Source organism: Amphiura filiformis, chromosome 8 (assembly GCF_039555335.1).
Source record: "Amphiura filiformis chromosome 8, Afil_fr2py, whole genome shotgun sequence".
NCBI lineage: Eukaryota > Metazoa > Echinodermata > Ophiuroidea > Amphilepidida > Amphiuridae > Amphiura > Amphiura filiformis.
In genome coordinates, this window is record NC_092635.1 from 44,234,015 (window position 1) to 44,253,629 (window position 19,615).

Here is a 19,615-nt window from a genome sequence, read left to right on the forward strand (position 1 = left end):
TCCAAAACAATTTTGAATGAAATAATGCTGAATTTTTCTGGAATAAGTAGATAAGTACTACAGGAGTAGATTAGTACTCCAAAGAGCAGATAAGAAAGAATATAGATATGTATGTTCATCCAGAGGGAGGAGGGTTCCCCAAAATGTGGCATTATGTAAAGTGCTGTATAATGTATAGTCCGGGGCTAAGAAATTCTAGCATGTCAATAGGACGTATGGATGGCAATCAAATTTTGTCAAGCCAAAGGAGCAGGAAGCAATTTTGACATACCACATTTTTTGAAATTCAACCCCAGGCTCTACTTAATTATCAATACTGTATTTGCGCTTTATATTAAATGCTCCCCCTTAAATGATTCCCCTCCCCCCGACAAATATGATAATACTTACTATTATACATGCTCATGCCAGTCATCCACCCAAATGATGTCATCAGCCCCTGACCTAGAACATGCTCATCAATGTAAGGCTGGCCACCAGCATCCAGCATCTTTTCTTTGTCACTTTGGTATACATGAACTTGAGTATGACCATAATTGATGGGGTTCCCATACTTGAGTCCTGGTAAAAACAAAAATAATAATAACTTGAGCTTAATTTTATGGAATACAGTGGAGCCTTCAGTGTCCAGATTATTGTTTGGATCATCACCAGCTTCCTGTTGATGGTGCTTCCACGGATCTCAATTTGATGCACACATGAAATTTCAGTTTTGACTGAAATTGAGATCCAGAGATATACAGAAAATATCTAGAGGGAGATTGAGAGATGAAAAGAGAGAAAGGAGACCGACAGACACACAGAGCTCATCTTTGTGTAGTTCTTGCTCATCAAACCTTTGAAAAAGTTTGAATGCATTTTTATTAAAATACAACAACTTTTACCTGGAAAACATTTGGAATTGTGGTGTTGTTTGAAGATGCTGTACCACTGTGGTTTGTATGGGTAAGATTCTACATCACCTACTGACAACTCGCTGTCTTTACTGGTGAACTGCAAAAGAGAGGAGAAAGAGGTTCTTTAATGCAATCAAAAATACAAGTTTTATCCAACCTCATGAACATTGAAAACCATTACAGGATTTTTGCCAACAACCAATCAGGTAAATGTAGTTTTATATGACCAAGTGCTGGAAATTACTTTAAATATCTAAACTATTTTTTTTTTCAACAGTTTATTTAAAAGTTTTTTAAGAATGGATGATGAAAATATTTTAACAATAACATTTGCACTGAATGAGGTAAACAAAGAAAATTGCTATTTCATTCCAATGCCGGTGTTGCCATTGATGCGCATCACTCTGTCGCCAATCGTGACCAAAGGTGGCTGTCTTGAGCCGCTGATTATGATTATCCCCCGTACCCGTGTGCCACGTTCATGCAGTATTTTGAACATGGAACATCCCAAGTACTGCATCCGCATTCTACTTAAAAATATTTCAATTGTGTGTATTAAACAACATACTTCAGTCTTCATTGTTTTATTCATCTTGGATTTGTCACAAATACAGCAAAAAAGGTAGGTTATTTCAAGTATTTTTTATGTATGCTGTTCAATTGTAAATTCTAAATCAGAATTTTGATTGAAAAACAATGAGGGTGTCGTCAGTTTAAGACTACATACAAACAGCAAAAACTTGTTACCTCTTGAAGTGGTTCCCTTGTACGTAAAAGGAATAATGGTGTTCCAGTATATTGATACCTTGTATCCTCTCTATCCCAAAATGAATTCACTTCAACATCATGGTCAAATTCTCCACTTACGACATGTGGGCTCTGACCAATCTCTGTCAGCAGAAAGTGATTGATCATATTATCCACAAACCCTTTGGATTTATTGAGGGGTTGATTGAATATATCCTTATTGCACGTTCTGTGTCTGTAATCGTACATCATTTCTCCCAAAGCAAAATTTTGCACAGAGTCTTTCACATTTGCAGCCACTTGACCAACGCTGTCAGAGTTAACAAAATTTGCCACATAATTTGGTAAACCCTCTACAATGTGTGTTTTTGTTGCGTGCTTGTAAATTGGTAAAAAATTTGGATGGAAACACTGGGGTTTGAGCTGATAGTTCCAGCATTGTTTCTTGTTCAGTAAATAGATCATGTCCGGAACGGTCGCTGCATTTTTGATGCTCTCCATCCTTGTAATGTAGCTTAATTCATTGCCAGTCGGTCCAATTGGAGGGTATTCGACTTGTGATGTTTCTAGCGCGGTATCTGCGCTTGAAGACAATCTGCAGATAGCAGAGAGCCGTAAAAACCGTGGTAATTTCTGGCCTAAAAGCACAGAAGTTTTCCACATGGAGGTCGCCATTTTGCACAAATGTGTTTCTAGAAACAGAACGCTGTTGATCTAATTTTCTAGATTTTCAATTTTCCGGGACAAATAAAAGTTTACGAGTACCTTCAAACTAAATTAAGCATAATTATGAATTAAAACATACATTATCTATTATCACGATTGAATTAATTTAACTTACATTTAATTTAACTTAAATTTTTACTGATGATAAAATCACATTTTAATAGAAAGCCCGTGGGCTATTAAGCGACGAGCTGAATTTAGGCGATTAATCCCAACCAAAACATTTTTGGTTTGTAAGTTTTGTGTATTATTCATGTTATTTGCTTGTACTTTGAAAAAAAATAAACGTAGTGATTTTATATGATTATCAGAGATTTTCTGTATAAAATATTCTGTAAATTTAATTGCACTTGCACCACATGCATCTTTCACCAGCCTCAAGTTGATCCACATTAGTAGACTCGCTGAGCCTGAGTCTCATGGACGCCGTTCGTCCACTGAGACTCGTTTTTCCCATTTTGTGTGTGAATGTGATTTACACGCTTAAGACTTTGCGCCGCTGTGGCATTTAAAAAAATTTCTTTGAAATTTGGACGATGCATGTAAAACTGTACTCATATAAGAATCAGAAACTTAACTAGGATTCTTACCAAATTCTTGAAACGCAATATCATTTGGAATTTCGGCGAATAAAGATGATTTAAGAAGCCGCCTCTCTCCCCGTGTCCAACAAAAATGATCACGAATGAAAAATGACAAATTTCACTACGCGTGCGCACAAAGGTTTGACCAGAGGGCTGACAGTAAATTTCGCTGATCCCTCCTGTTCTTTTTAATGTCAATTTAACACACGATTCCCGCTGTTGTTTTGGTTCCAATAAAATAGCCTAAATCCCAAGGCCCCGATCTCAAAACAATAAACATGGCGGAACAAGCACAACCCGATGACCGTGCGAAAGCAGTTGAAGGACTGGTTGATTAAGTTACGTGAAAATACGTCATTGATCAGCATCAATCTCTGCACAGCCAATTTGCGTCGGTCCTAACGCCGTCGTTCCTATAGACACATACAGTGTGTGCGAGCCCGGTGCGAGACTAACCTACCACCTGCCTACGACAAAAACAAATGAGACGAAGAACTGAGCAACCATTTTTGTCCTGAAAAATGCTTCATCGTGGACGATCAGAAACGCCAAAAATTATTTTTTTTTACTACGCTGGATATTGTTCTGGAATCAAAGTACATGTAAGGATCAAATTTGAAGGTAAATAGGCCAAATATTGCAAGAAAATCTACTCACTAGGCGGCTAGGGACTGCGCATTGAGTACACGGCTATAGGGAAAACCAAAAATCTAGACTAATCCACATCTCATCTCATGATCTTCTCTGATGATGTACATGTAGGTATCACAGGGAAACCTCAGCAGTTAACACATTTGTTAGTCAGTCAAAATGGCCTAAACCGGCAATACAAATTTACATCGAAATTAAAAAGAAGCTTTTTAAGAAGGAAACCTTCATAAATATGTTGTCTATACTTCACTTGACTCAAATATATGATTTTTTTTTTTTGATGAGAGACTCGCACATGGAATTTCAGAGAGATTTTGATAGCAGTTCCATTAAAAAAAGGTGCTATCGTCATGAGACTAAGATCTAGAAACACCCCCGAAATGCTGTTTTGGGGAATTTTGCTAGCAGAATCTTTTTGATGAAAGTCAATCTTTGACAAGATGTAACTTTGCTACGGAAAGTGCTATGACAAAAAGGTTTTCAGTGTTGGCTTTCTTTACTCAAGGGCTTTAATTTGATATATAAAATGATGCAGTTTGATGGCAAATTTGAATTCACCTGGGATACCTAGATGATGTGTGTTGAGGCAGTGAGTTATTATGCGCCAAATCTATGTGGCACCTTTAAGTATTTGTGTACATACGCCAGCACTTTGAGCATCCCGAAGCTGCGCCTAATGAAGCTGCGCACTGACGTCACTGCCACATGATCAGGGTGAAAAATATTCGCCGATCAAAAGGAGGATCTACCCGCAAAGTGCGTGCTGTGTGCCCGGTCCCCGCACTCCTTGCATCCGCGGGTATTCATGCTCGTCGAAAATTTCGCGAAATAAGGGGTGTATTCAGATGAAGAAACGCGATTCATGCTAAACACACAAAAAGGGGTGTTTTTCAAACCACATGTTCGCGAAATTGAAAAAAAAGGGTATTTCCATCGAGCAGCCGACGCGTTTCTGCCAGAAAAGGGTATAATTAGAAATATCATTCGCGTTTTAGCGAAAATAGGGTATTGTCGAAGGGCAAATAATTAGAAATCGCTAAAAAAGGGGTGTTTTTCCCTAAAACTTCGCGAAATGAGATGCAAAAGGAGGTGTTTTTAAAGTTCACCGACAAGCATGAATACCCGCGGATACACGGAATTCGGGGACCGGGGCTGTGTGTACATTGCCTGTCAAACGCATGCTTTAATTATCGCATACGCGGTGCGCTAGAAGCGTGAAAAACAAAAATGCACATTTTGAGCATGCGTTGCAGGAAGAACACATGATTGTGTTCCTTCAGTATCCTAGTTCGCAAGGCAAACTTAAAAAAACCGGGCAAAACAGATGTGTCATTTATCGGTATGACATTTTCGTTATTGATGCTGCCCTATTTTAAGTTTGCACAGAAGAGGCATCTCAGTTTTAGTGCGTCAAATAAACTGTATAGCAAAAACCATCTCGCGAAATATTGGAGTTATGAACAAACTTAAATTTTATGTACCTGATCGTATCCTGTATTCTCTATATTGTACTCTTGTTTTACCTTATTTAAATTACGGAATATTGATTTGGGGTGATACGTGTAAAACATACTTGGATAAAATTATGAAATTACAGAAATGGGCTGTGAGGACAATAGCAAATAGTCATTATAGAAGCCACACTGCTCCCTTATTTGCCAAATACAATATTTTAACTCTTGCAGACACCTACAAACTTGAATTGGGGGTATTTATGTACAAGTACAGTAATAATGAATTACCGGGCTTATTAGATGTCTTCTTTACACTACGTTCCAATATTCATAATTACCAAGCGAGAAACGCAGATAAATTCAACTTAATGAAGAACAACAAAACATTTACTGACCATGCCATTCGTACTGCTGGTCCAATATTATGGAATTCATTGCCAAATTCAATAAAAGCGGCAAATTCATTGAAACATTTCCGTAAGATATATAAACGTGACTTGATCTCAAAATATGATTAATTCTTGAGCATTGTGTTTCTCGTTTGTTTGTTATGCTTTGTTTTGTTTTTACTTCTTTTGATGGTAACATTTCTTTGTTAAGGGGGGTGACTTCCTCTGGCCTTACTGGCCTTCTGGTCATCCCCTCCATAATTCGTTTGTTTGATATTGCCTTTGTTTTTAAAAAAATATATACTTGTGTGATTTCATGTGAATTATGGGAAAATAAAATATCTTGTATCTTGTATCTTGTCAGTAAATTGCACATATACTCACTCTAAATTGTTCATCAAACTATTCCTGCGTTCCTTATGAAAAGAACCATATGCTGCATTGTATGTACAATCACCAAAAAAGATGAAAAACGCATCTAAACAATTTGGTACGTGCAAGCTTACGGCACTAAAAATCAAAGTCAAAACAGAGTGACGTCATCGCTTTGCCACAGAGCTGAATGTACCATGTGACACCTGATCATGTGATATTTCATATTTACGGCACTAAAAGTTGAAGTTGCATTGGAATTGTGTGCTCTGGAAAACTTATTTTTTTCTGGATTCATAATGGAGTATTAATTACAATTTCAAACATGAACGTTTAGGTAAGAAGTACAACAACCCGTGTAATTAATATTATGACAAACATGCAGATATTTAAGCTTCTGGAGCCTTGTATGTTTTCGTAATTGCTCTAATTGAAATTACGTTGCGTTTATAGCTTTCTGCATACAGATCCTCCCATACCGTACTAGCAGAGCTAAGTACGGTATGGGTTCCTCGTACTATCAGTATCCCACAGACTACAGCTATACTATAAAATAAGTAAAAGGGCCATACGTACCGGTATGCAAACTTTATATTTGAAACTCCCAAGCTGTCATAGAGTTTACTGTTGATCAGTATTGAATATTCTGTTGATCAATATTTAATGAAAGTTCTTTTGATGAGCCTGAGTCAATGGTATCTTTTGAGCAAGGGTTATTTTGAACAGTCTAAAATTTAGTTGACGTGCAATGTTGGCAACATTTTTTATATGATCATCCGCTGCGATCTGTTGTGTTTACTTATAAACTTCCATCGCTTTTACAGGGTGTCATGCTTCATCGATTTCTGCTAGATTATGATAGCTTTGGACTCTAGCCTCGAATGTGATCAGTGAGTGAATTCGAAGCTCGAGTTTAATTGGCCAGTTGTAGCAAAGCCAAAAAGTTTGAGGACTGGTTCTCAAAATCTACAAAATTGTGACTCGAGTTGGACTCAACCAACCATAGTGTGACTTTTTTGCAAATATTTCTTGGTACTGATAAATTTAAAAAAATTTGATTCACATTTTCAGAAATCACCCTAAATGATGGCAGACTCATCAGAGAATCAGACGGCAGACTCGTCAGAGAATCAGAAAGAGAAATGTTGTACTGACGAAGATCTAGAATCGGGTATTGCAGACTTGTCAGAGAATCAGAAACAGAGGAGTTATTTTTGTACTGATGATGATCCAGAATCGGGACCAATATTCAACCCTAAGGTGTCGCAACAACGATATACATTTGTCAGAGAACTTATCAGAAGTTATAAAAGCAAGAAGGTAAATATATGATGTTGATTTTAAATCAGACCACACCATCTTATATTGAGACCAACCATTTAAACAATATGTTTCTTAATTTTGAGGTACGTTGCTCCAGCAGTTTATGAGAAGTAAAAAAGTGTATAACAATGGTTCATAGGATAGTTCGTACACTTCCAGTTTGTTCATACCATCTAAATAATAAAATTTGGGCATTAAATTTTACTGGGGTTATGAGAAAATACAAGCTTTCTTCTGATACATGTATCAATATCTCAGTTTTGATGAAGAAAAATGGAGGATGAGGTTGGTGATCTGGTCAAGGACCTTTAGTGTACATGTACTCGCAGTTTACTGTCACAATTTGATACATGTAGTATTTAAGCCAAGGAGACTTGACAATGAATACCAGTATAAGATCTTAAGATTGTACTTGTATTTTGCAGGTAATTGACATGGGATGCGGGGAGTGTCAACTCATCGTCAGACTGAAGCGTGAGATGTGCATAGAACAATTAGCTGGAATAGACATCAACGTAAACTTCCTGGATGCAAGCAAGCATCTCATACAACCATTACTCTATGACTATATTCATGGGAGAGAGGCGCCGCTTGAAGCTACACTTTATCAAGGGTCTATTGCTGAATGTGATTCAAGATTACAGGGCTGGGACTTGCTGGCATTTGTTGAAGTGTAAGTCATGACAAAATGAATTATAATCAGGTTTTTTTATGATTAAACAACTTTTACATTTATGTGAAGCAAAATCATGCAGTGAGAGGCCAAACAGAGCAGAGCTTTAACACTTAAGTTTTTGCCATCCTTTACATTAAGTTAACAGCGAATTACAATCAAATGATGTATTGTTTAGCAATGGTGTAAACACTGGGGATGGTGGAGTCCCCCTGATCAAATGGTCAAAAAAGTTTTTATTCACATTAGTTCGAAAATATCTCCAGCCATGATGAATTCCAACTAAATTTAGTGTCACCATTTAATTCTGTCAATGGCAGATAATGCCTGCTGTTTGATGTTGTCTACAGTGTCATAGCCAAGGGGGACAGCTCCACCCTGTGTGAAGTCTTCCCCCCTTCCCCCATGGGATGCTGGCCATCCTGGTATTAATAGTTATTAGGTGAGGATGGGGGTGATATAGATTGTATCTGGTCGAGGTTTGGGGGTGATACGGACTCTGAGACTAGATGTAATCTGTATCACCCCTAAACCAAACCTAATAATGATTTTATCATACAGTATAATTAATCTCACATAATGAAAAAATAAATTCACAGGCGTAATTCTTGGTTGGAACAATTTTACTCAAACCCGTCTATACGATAATGTTCATAAAGTAGGCCTAATAAGCTTGAGAACTCAACCAGCACTGTCATCTTCCATGCAGCAACTCAACTCTGCTGAGACCACTGAAATTCAGAAAAGCTCTCTTTATTATTTGGAGTGGCACATTTCAGTAAAATCTGTGTTTCAATATGGACACACCGGCTTTGTAGCCGATTATTGAAGTGCCATGATTGTTACAAAACAATCGTTGCTGTGCGAGTTGTCATGTAGAGCCTCACATGCGTTTGTCCCTACTATACTAACATGATACGGTGCGCCGATACGCGCATGTGATTCATTAACTATGCTTGCGCTGTTTTGTGCTGACCTGATACAGAGCGTTGGGACGCACTCAGGGGGTATGATACGAGAAATATCATGTCAGGAAATTGGGGCGCTTATCCAATGAAAATGCAGGAAACTATTTGATGGTATGATAATTAAGATTATTAGACCATTTTTGTACTTTTTAGTCCATTTTTGAAAATTTCTCCCCCTTGAAAGTCCCCCCCCCCCTTTCCCCCTTTAAAATAGTCCAGGCTATGGCCACTAGATGTCTACCCATGTCCTCATATTGGTCTGTGCTGTTTCTTAAGCTCCTCCTTGCAGGGTAGTGTTTTCTTGGGTGTCCTTCCATCTCATATTGGGCTAATCCAGTTGAATCCATATGCCCCTATGGAAGACATGACCTTAATCTCCTATACAGTGGTATAGATTTCAAATGGAGTCACCCATTCAGGTAAAACCATTTGAAATTCACAGTCCATGTGTGGAAGATTAAGGTCATATCTTCCAGAGGGGGCGTATGGATTACAAACAGAATAGCCAATTGTGACTAAACCACTGAAAAGTGATACATAACACACAATTAATAATTTGCTTTCTCTCCATTTTTTTTACAGAATAGAGCATCTAGAAGATGACATTCTGCAGAAGGCACCATACGTCATATTTGGGTTTCTGAAACCAGCTGTTGTTGTGATTACTACTCCAAATAAGGACTTCAATGTTTTATTTCCAGACATGGAAACTAAGTTCAGACATTGGGATCATAAATTTGAATGGACCAGGCAAGAATTCCAGGAATGGTATGTGTTACATCTATATGGATTTGCGTAAGCATTGACAGTTTACAGAAAGAAAAAGCACCAAATTTGACTCCTGATATGACTACTTATACTTCATTTTTGAACGGAACCCCCAAAATGGCTAATTAACTTAAATTTAAATAAATTTACTTCAATCATTAATATATTGTACAATACTACTACTTTGTGTTGGCATTTTAACAGCAAAAATGGCCACTCAATTGCGTGGAAAAGATGTGAAAGTTCCAAGCACCAGTTTGTGACTCATAGAGGGCAGTATCATAGCAGTATTTTTATAATCATTATTTTGAGCAGCAGCAGGTAGATACATAAATTGCAGCAATCCTAAATTTGCATGAATAGAGGATTCTTGAAAAATTCAGCTGCAAGAATCTAAATTCGCCTGCACTGTCACATACGAGGGGGTATCCAAAAGTTTTTGACATCACCAAGAAGCGAAGGAGCTATATCGATGAAATTTTGTCAGTGTAATTACTTATGTACATTATGGTCCAAAAATGGTCTCATAAGTATGTTTACTTTCTTTACAGGAGGCGCTAGATGGGCAATAGGCGCATAACCTTTTCATGATAAGATTCTCCACTTTCTTGAATTTCTTCACTGTGGCCGCATCATCCGAAAGTGATGGACATCCACTTCTTGGCTCATCTGTGAGGGACATGTGTCCAGTTTGGAAATTCCTTTTTCAAAAAGCAACAGTGCCATATGATGGGCAATCATCACCGTAGATAGCTTTCATTTCATCATAGATTTTCTGAGCATTGTAGGCCTAACCCTTCAAATGCAGGAACTTAATCACACTGTTTGTCTCAATTTTCACCATTTTACAGGTTATGCGCCTACTGCCCATCTAGCGCCACCTGTAAAGAAAGTAAACATACTTATGAGACCATTTTTGGACCATAATGTACATAAGGACCAGTAATCACACTGACAAAATTTCATCGATATAGCTCCTTCGCTTCTTGGTGATGTCAAAAACTTTTGGATACCCCCTCGTATATCCGATTAGCCTGTACTGTCACAGATATCTAGACCTGATTGACGTCAATGACTCACCAAAGTGAAAAAATAATATAGTTGGGGAGTTGGGTCTCTTTGGGTCTAATCTCTGTGGCCTTAATAGACAAGGACTCATACTGAAATGCCAACACACAGCAAGGTGCCCAGAATACCTACACCTTCCTGGGTTGGTAATGATTTTGTTGCAGCCTGGGTAAATTAAATTTGTTTACACATTGACAGGTGCAAGGAATCCCAGCACTTTCTTCAGGTACAGTCCCAATTGTGATAATTCCTGACTGTCCTTTTCAAGTTTAAAACTCTCTTATACCATGGCCAGAACCTCTTTGGTAAGTGGGGCATGTAGGCCTATTTATGGATCACTATACCATAATACTACTCATGAGTGTTATAATGAGTAATAGGGGCATCCGTTGATTTGCCAATAATATTACAAAATTAGAGTAAAATAGCAAATTCCCTTTAGGCAAAGTCTTGCATTCGCCATACCAACAAATTACCAACAAACTATATACCCATGCACTGCAATAACAGTTATGTGGGCAGTAACTGCCTTGAAGCAAGGCTATCCTGTATCAAGCATTTCAGTACAAGTACAAAAGAGCCCTACATATATGAATAGATGTCCACAAAAATTCTGTGTCCTCATAACATGGAGATTTCGCACACATTCAGGTGTTCTATACAGGAAACATCCATTAGAGCATCTAGGTACACATTATATCAAGTATTTATGGCACTTTATCAGTGAAGTCACTTTACTGAGGGTGTTTATCACACCTCAATATGGAAAACATCATCCTTTTTTAGTTAGGCTTAAATTCAAATTTACTTGACCCCAATATGGTCTTGACTGCTCAATTGCAAATGTCCAAATGGCCATGTCATGAAGGGCCAAACATATTTCAAAGGTACCTGCTTGATGGCCGAAATACACTTGCATTTTGTATGTTTTCCTTTATACTTTAGACCAATCCAAAGGCCAAACACAATTGGTTGGCAGGCCAGATTTGGCCCATAGGCAGCCTATTGAGGTATAGGCTTAAATGGATAGAGTGTCTGTCTAGAGATCGGAAGGTCATTGGTTCAAATCCCATGCCACCACATTTTCTTGCTTTTTTTTTAAGTTGGGTAGTGTGCTGGTTGGGATTTGTGTTTATTTGTTGTCTTTTTTAATTTCAACACTTTGGGTTGGTATGGTAAACCGTTCTTTCTTTCTTATTGAGGTAATAATACTTACATTTGATGTTTTAGATACAGAAATTGACTTTGCCAAAAGCCATAACCATCTATTATTTGGTTTCCTTATATTTTTCCATCTTTTCTCAGGGGTGACCAGATTTGTACTACATATGGTTATAAAGTAAGATACACCGGCGTAGGGAAAGGACCTGATGGGACTGAACACCTTGGCACATGTTCACAGATTGGTGTATTTGAACTATTAGAGAAACAAGAAGGTGGTGAGGTTTTGACAGATGCAACACAGAAGGAACTACAACCTTACGTAGTGGTAGGTGAACTTGATTCCACAACAACTTGAACACCAATTTAACAACAATTTTTGTTATTACAGTCCACTATCATGTCATAGATGGTAGACAGGTCCAATGTTTTGAGTGGTGGATGCTGGGTCCTCCTATCATCTATGGCAGGGTAGAGGATAGTGAAAACTGAAATTCCTATCTTTTATTCTCAATTTTGGTTTGGTAAATATTATTTTAATCACCAAATACTAATCTTTACAAAAAAATAATCGAAAAATGAAGTTTTCTGATTTGTTTCTCTACTTCTGTGTTTCAGGTTCAGCATAGTATACACCCCTACAAGCCAGACACAAAATCTATTCAGGATAAAATATTACTAGAAGCAGAATACCTCACAAATAAATTATCCCTAGACGCGTCTAGACAAAACCACAAGGAGGAGAAGAAAGAGAAGGGGACAGAGATGGTTTCAGTGAACGAGGTGGAAGATGGACAATTTGACGATGCAGAAGAAGACGATTTACAGTGTGATTTTCAAAATAACTATAGCAGCAAAGTTCATCCAAGAACTTGTGAAATAAATGATACTAACACAAGATTCTATGAGGATGAGGAAGGCAATGCAATGTTTGAAGTGCCACTAGCTAGGCTCATGGAATTTGATAGTCTACACCAGATGTGCTCCTCCTCGATAGACTTGTTAAGGTTAGTGAATTCAAGTGTATATGTTGCCATGGAATTTTTAACTTTTGAACCAAATTGGTATTGCTTAAAGCTTTTAGGTTTCCTTAAACGATTGTTTGATACTTAAGATCGGCGATGTCAATTTTCATCATGACAGTACACGCACGTCTGCATATAAAATACATGACCTTTCACATTGAAACAAATTGTAAATTTTTATGAACTTGATAGTGTGCTGAATAATGGTTAAAGGGAATCTGTACCATAAACTAATCAATGGCTATATAGTTGCAGCAATACTAAAAAACGACAAACAGTAAAAGTCCCAAGCTTATATCCGTCCAAATAAAGGAGAAATTCTTAATTCCTTCGACGATTAGCGCTGAGTTTGCGATCCATGGTGGCTGCCATATTGATACCCGATGTATTTTTATTATGCTGTAACGGTACCCCGATTTTGAAACCAGCGAAATCCGTGCCACGAGCCTCGTCCCTCGTGAACTTTGGTGACACGGCGAATACTACCAAAGTTCAGATTCAACATTCGTTCAAAAGAAAACGCAACAATTTCTACCCATAAAACTACAGAAGAACATAAAAAAATGTATTTTAAGTAATATTTATGATCAACAATGTCTTTTGAGAACGAAAAGTAAAAACAGTACTAAAAACCAAAATTAAGCTGTAGGGGTCGCGAATGCCATACAGCAACACACGCTCGCCGTGGGTCTGTTACACTACCGTTTGTGGCAGAAAGGATTCACAAGCAGCTATCATGGCGGCTCCCTTGAATCGCAGAAATGAAGGATTAAAAGTGCTTTTTCTTTGTTAGGAATATTCCGAAATTCATATAGAGCGTCTGGTATGTTTAATTTAGGGGTATATAACTATATTAGCCATTGATTAGTTTATGGTACAGATTTCCTTTAACTATAAACTGGTTCCTATGTGTATATATAGGACATGAAGCGCTTCAGGCAATTCGCCGAGCACAGGTAGCGACCCAACTTTTGTTGTATTGTTTTATTCTGTCAACAGAAGGTGATGTTACAGATTTTGTAACAGTGAAAGGTTTATACATGGATTTTATTTGGCTAATATGCTCTGATCATATAATAACATTGTGAAAATGTCAACATGCACAAAGATTCCATTTGTCAGAATTTGTGACGTGAAAATAATCACTTATACAGTATTCCATGTATTTTTTTGCAGGTCTGTTTTGAAATCATCCAAGAAGTTGACCCTATCAAGCGATGAACTGTCAGTTCTGTACCTACAGCCTGCTGAGAAGTCCCTACTAGTAGATGAAAGTGATTTACAAGAGGAAGAGATATGCAAGCAGACACTAGTACATGTACACAAAGAATATGTGACGGAGGAATCATGGGATGAATGATTGATGTCTCTAGCAGGGTTCAACATAAACAAGAGCCAGGGGCAATTTTGGCCCTGTTGAACCTGCAAATGGCTTGGTTCCCATGGAAATCTTCATGACCAGCGGCAGCTTTTTGTTGAAAATTGCTCCAGGTTACTAAGGCACAATCATTTTCAGAACAGCATGATATACCTTTTTGCTTTGGATTTGAATTTGCCCCAAGTTGATGTGAAATTGCACCTGGCTCTAGACAAAGACGCATGAACCAGGGGCAATTTTCAAAAGAAGCTGTCCCTACTTCAAAAGGTATTATTTTGACCCCTGGTCTTCAACAATGGTCTTCTACGCTGATTATACTATGATTAGCTTGTAATAATAGGTGAGAATTATTTGGGTGTTTTACTGCATGCATTAATAAAGTCCCAACTTACGTCTGCATAAATGTACAAAAGCGTGAGTCCGTTATGCAGTACGTAAAGTGCAGTTCACATAGGTGCTGCACGTCATTCTATATCAATCCATGTTACGAGTCCTGCCTATTACGAGCTGATCATAGTATATAAATACACAGATGGTGCTGATTCAAGGTGACAGGTGATAGCTAGGCTAGGACAGTTTTAACACATATGATCTAACTTGTTTTGAAACTGGTCTCACTTCATGAATTCATGCAAACTCTTCAAATTGTGTAACGGTGCACCTCAGTTTACTGTGATCATTACTTTGTGATGTATGGTGGGCACGGTTCAACACTTCCACAACTTTTGTAAATAGTTGAGGATCCATGGGCAGCAAATTTAGAGGAGGTCTACACCGTGAGCCACAAACTGAAAGGTTTGAGAGTGATTCTTGGTCAATTTGGGAGTGCTAATTCAGAATCTTTTATCATAAAAGGGGTCAAAAGTCTTCAAATCTGACATTGAGGCAGGGGCTATTTTAGGCGAAAAAAGTCACTGCACGTTGGCAAGCAGTGGTGGCGGAAGCATTAAAATTTTGCAAGCATATTTTGTGCTGGTTTGATTTTAGCCCCCATTGAAGGTGTGAAGTTTGGTATTGTGGGCCAATGCGCGCTTCGCGCGCAAAATTGTGCAATTTTACCCTATTTTTGGCCCAAAAGACAGTATTTTTCGGACTAAAAGGGAAGATTCACAGGGCAAATACTAAGTATTGCTTTAATTTTTCTTTTATTAGGATGTTTAGGGATACCCCCCCTTCCGCTGCCTATATGCTCGAGAAGCGAAGCGCGCGAAAATTTGCAATTTTAATGTTAAAGTGAGCCAAATGTGGATAACTATTGTGGCCTAAAACATAGCCAAAGAAAGATGCACATTGCAGCTTTCGGTTAATTTTGTCCTGGTATTTGGAGCCCGGGGGATGTCTACAATCCATCAACACATGTGGGGGAGGCTCATACCTAAAGCCATGATTTTTCCGTGTTACAAAATTTAAATTCTGTGTTACAAATTGGACGATTCCGTGATTTTCCGTTTTACATTATAAAGCACTGAAAAGTGGATACAAGCATGTTTTTTAAAGTGTAATTTGTCTTATATAATTATATGTACCTTTTTTACTGTAGTGTCTCCTCAACATCCCCATTAAAATTAAGCATCATCAATTGTTTTGTGTGTACTTCCGATAGCTTTATTGGTCAGAATCTTGCATCGTAGGCCTAGAATAAATGCTAGAATGGATCGTTGATTACTGCTAAATTATCACTTTTCTTTGTTTTCTTTTGCAAATCAACACAAAAGTTAGACATTTTACACAGTTTTTCACTATTTTGTGACATTTTCAAATTTCCGTGAGCAAACCCCGAATTCCGTGAATTTTTCTGTTTTTCCGTATCACGGAGAAATCATGGCTTTACTCATACCCTACAATTCATTATGTGAGTAGCGCTCAAAACTTCCCACATTATAATACTAAATTTTAATATGGCAAATTTTGCGCATTGACAAAATCTTTTTTCCAATAATTATATAATGGTCTTAAAAGGGGATTCCTCGAGCATAGGTTGAGAAAAGGCGCATTTGCCATTGTTAAGCCTGTTTTTCACACCAAGTTTTTCATAATTATGGTGAATGTTTGTCATAAATGGGCTTAAAGAAGAGGTCCAGATCCACTGTTTTATCGATTTTGTCCCGATATTGAGCCGGAGGGGTTATCAATTTGCCTCATTATCGCCCTACATGCCATTCAAGGCTGCGTCCTTGCTTTTTGACTTTCGTCGGGCCATCGGGCCAAGGGGAGCAATGATCTGCTTCATGGACTAAAATTACTTTACCGGGACAAATGCGCGCAAAGCACGCGAAAATGGTAAATTTTAACACTAAGGGGAGCGCACTATACTAAATAATCGCCTCATTGAAATACACATAAAAATGCAAATTTTTGCTCGTTTTGAGGCCTTTTGGGCAATATCTCAAATATTTGATAATAAACCAGTCGATTAAAAATCGATGAAAGTTTTACATTATGCTGCAATGCATGGGTAGTCTTTCATCTCGTTTTCCCTGTAAGAGCCTGTAAACAACGCCCTCACTGTTTTTGGCTTGAACTCAAGGCTGGAAACCGGTTTCTGCCCACTTTTTAAGGAATCTGGAATGAGCGTTTTTGTGCTGGGGACATGAGAGCACATCAGACATATCGAATTGCATTCTGAATACAAAGAATGTCTTTCTGATACCGGTATCAAATAATTTTCATTTTTTGAAATTCACGATATAATACAAATTTTATGACAAATTATTAAAATTTGATATTTTTCACATTTTGATACCGTATTTAAATCAAATAAACGCCCGGGCGTTACATTTTCCCAAGGGGGGCGCGTTTATTAGAGGTCATTTTTAGCACGACAATTCCCGTTAAAATCATTAGGTAAACATCTTGGTGGGGGCGTTTATTTGAGGGGGGGCGACTATTTGACGAAATACGGTATATAACAGTCCTCGAAATAAATTTTTATAAATCTAACGAAACATTCTTAAAGTGTATGTAGCTGGGATGAAAAGCCGACGATCAATTGAAAATTTTGACCTTTCATATTGATGATGTGGATTTTTCCCCCATAAGACCTAATTTTTTCTGGTGTTTTGGGAAAAAATCCATATCTATAATACGAAAGGTCAAAATTTTCAATTGATCGTCGGCTTTTCATCCCACCTACATACACTTTAAGTATAGATCATCGGATTTATAAAGTTTACTTGAGTACTGTTAAATATCAAAAATATCAATTTTTAATCATTTGCCATCATATGTGTATTACATTGTGAATTTCATAAAAATCAAAATTATTTGATATCAGAAGGACATTCTTCGTATTCAGAATGCAATTCGATATGTCTGATGTGCTCCAATGTCCCACAATAAATACTGTCCAAACGTTCATACCCCATCCCTTAATTCGCGAACCGATTTTCTCAATAATTGTACAAATGCGACTTTGGCAATGGCGATTTCATGCATAGGCTTTACACTTTTATTTAAGCAATAACACGCCACTCTCTCTGGTTATTAGTCCAAAGAGCAGCCCAAAATACCTCAAAACAGTTTTTGCATTTTTAATCACTAGAGTTACACAAATTTCAATTTCAGACTATTTTAGCTCAAAATGAAGGTGACGACTGGTATTTGATGGACTAGCAGTGTGTGCAAAGTGTGCAAAATTGAGCAAGTTTACTTTATTTTGGCCCAAAACGCAGTGTTGAATCTTAATGGCGTATATATATTTTAAGCACGGATTTTGAATTCTCACTGCACGGATTTTTAATCTCACTGCACGAACGTGTTAAAATAGCCCCTGCATTGAGGGGTAACACAGGGGTCAAATTTCAAAAAGTATAGTAGTTTTACCTAACATTGTCGCCACTGGACGCTCAAAATCCGACCCTTTTGTTGTTTTTATTAACGAGCGTGCGTAGCACTATATTCAAGTGACCCATCTATCTACCTGTGATGTAACATTCTCAAGTTACAAGGAAACCCATCAAATCTTTAATTTTAGCGCCCCAGTGTTGACCAAGTACAACTCTCAAACCTAATGCGGTTCTCTGTGAAGACCTCAATGATTTATAGAGCCTTTTTGGCAGGCTGAACCCCAACTAGTACATAAATGTGTGTAGGTATGATCAATTCAAGGGCCAATCTTTGTTTTGGACACTGGTATAGCTCCAAGGTGCAGGGGCAGGAATATGTTTGGCAGTTCTCAGATCAAAATCACTATGCAACGTACTGAAATATGTATGCATTCAGTGTGTAATATAATTAAAAGTTGTAAGTACCTCAACCAAGTTTGAAGTGAATTCCATGTGAGGTTTTGGAGACGTGCTGTTACTCTTGTAAAACACATCCAACTTCAATTGTAGCAGTTTGTATGATGTTTTACAGGGCTTCTTTTTAAATCTAGAGAACAAAGGTAATTTTATAGCCAAGTGTAGTTTTATAACAATTATTGTTGTTTTAAGGGGTACTACACCCCTGCCTAATTTTGTGCCTATTTTTGCATTTTTCTGAAAAATTATAGCGTATTGGTGACAAGTAAGATATGTATATTATAGGGGCAAGGACTACAACTACTTCACTGAAAATTTTATTTCAGCACAGTCAACAGTTACAGTCAAAAATGATTGAAAAACAATATTTGATCAATAAATCAATAACTACTTGCCTTGAGTTGCTGAATTTTCAGTGCAGTAGTTGTAGTCCTTGCCCCTATAATATACATATCTTACTTGTCACCAATGCGCTATAATTTTTGAGAAAAATGCAAAAATAGGCACAAAATTGGCCAGGTGTAGTACCTCTAAAGATTGTTACAAATTAATGTGCTTTTGTTTTTTTAAGGATGGAGTGAGTTATTTCTAAACAAATGCCTACATTTGTTTTAGTTGTTCAAATATTATAACAAATTATATTTGAAGCTGGTATATTGACAATGTTACCAAATTAATTATAGGCCTCAGGTAGGAGGTGTTACACCTATGATTTTGGGTTTTTACTGTTATTTGTTGTTTTTTAAAGGAATTTTTATTTATTCTATAATGATAACGACACAATGCCATAATATAAAGGATACTAAATTGATGGAAAAAAATGATACCCCCTTGCCCCCCCCCAATTTAACATTGCATGTAGGGCCTATAACGTTGTGTGAGAGCATGGTATTTGGCATTCAGGGAGACCAAAATGTACAGAATATGGGGTCATTGGTTGAGAGAGTAGATCCGTTTGGATCTAAATTATGGGGGAGCATTGGGTGAGAATGACTTTTTAATGGGGTCTTTGTGTGAGAGCCTAAAGAAGCCTCAAAAATTGAATTTCTAGTTCTAAATGACTTCAAATGGCTTTGTTATTTCAAAGTCTTTGGGTGATAGATCTAAAGGAAAAATATGGGGTCTTTGGTTTACACAGCATGTACTGGTAATGGGGTCTTTTGGTGACAGCGATGGTGAAAAAGGGGGTCT

General features: G+C 37.5%; 2 protein-coding genes across 3 annotated transcripts in view; one reads left to right on the forward strand and one right to left on the reverse strand.

Annotated features, from left to right (window-relative positions):
* LOC140159085 (large ribosomal subunit protein mL65-like) overlaps positions 1 to 2,340 on the reverse strand; it is a 3,771-nt gene extending 1,431 nt beyond the window's left edge. The window contains exons 1-3 of the mRNA XM_072182428.1: positions 1,644 to 2,340; positions 885 to 993; positions 391 to 561 (exon numbers count right to left, since the gene is read on the reverse strand). Coding sequence (XP_072038529.1) covers positions 391 to 561; positions 885 to 993; positions 1,644 to 2,318 — 955 coding nt within the window. The 5' untranslated portion in view covers positions 2,319 to 2,340. The remainder of the gene's footprint in view (positions 1 to 390; positions 562 to 884; positions 994 to 1,643) is intronic.
* Positions 2,341 to 2,538: 198 nt separating this feature from the next.
* LOC140159087 (small RNA 2'-O-methyltransferase-like) lies at positions 2,539 to 18,758 on the forward strand. 2 transcript variants are annotated; one of them, XM_072182430.1, is made up of 8 exons: positions 2,539 to 2,602; positions 6,891 to 7,139; positions 7,568 to 7,815; positions 9,366 to 9,551; positions 11,925 to 12,108; positions 12,399 to 12,787; positions 13,982 to 15,068; positions 17,963 to 18,758. In XM_072182430.1, the coding sequence occupies exons 2-7, from the start codon at positions 6,903 to 6,905 to the stop codon at positions 14,163 to 14,165; spliced, it is 1,428 nt and encodes a 475-aa protein (XP_072038531.1). In that variant the 5' UTR covers positions 2,539 to 2,602; positions 6,891 to 6,902; the 3' UTR covers positions 14,166 to 15,068; positions 17,963 to 18,758. The 2 variants fall into 2 exon arrangements, with proteins under 2 accessions (XP_072038531.1, XP_072038532.1); XM_072182431.1 differs by having other exon boundaries at positions 2,543 to 2,598.
* The last annotated feature ends 857 nt before the right edge of the window (positions 18,759 to 19,615 follow it).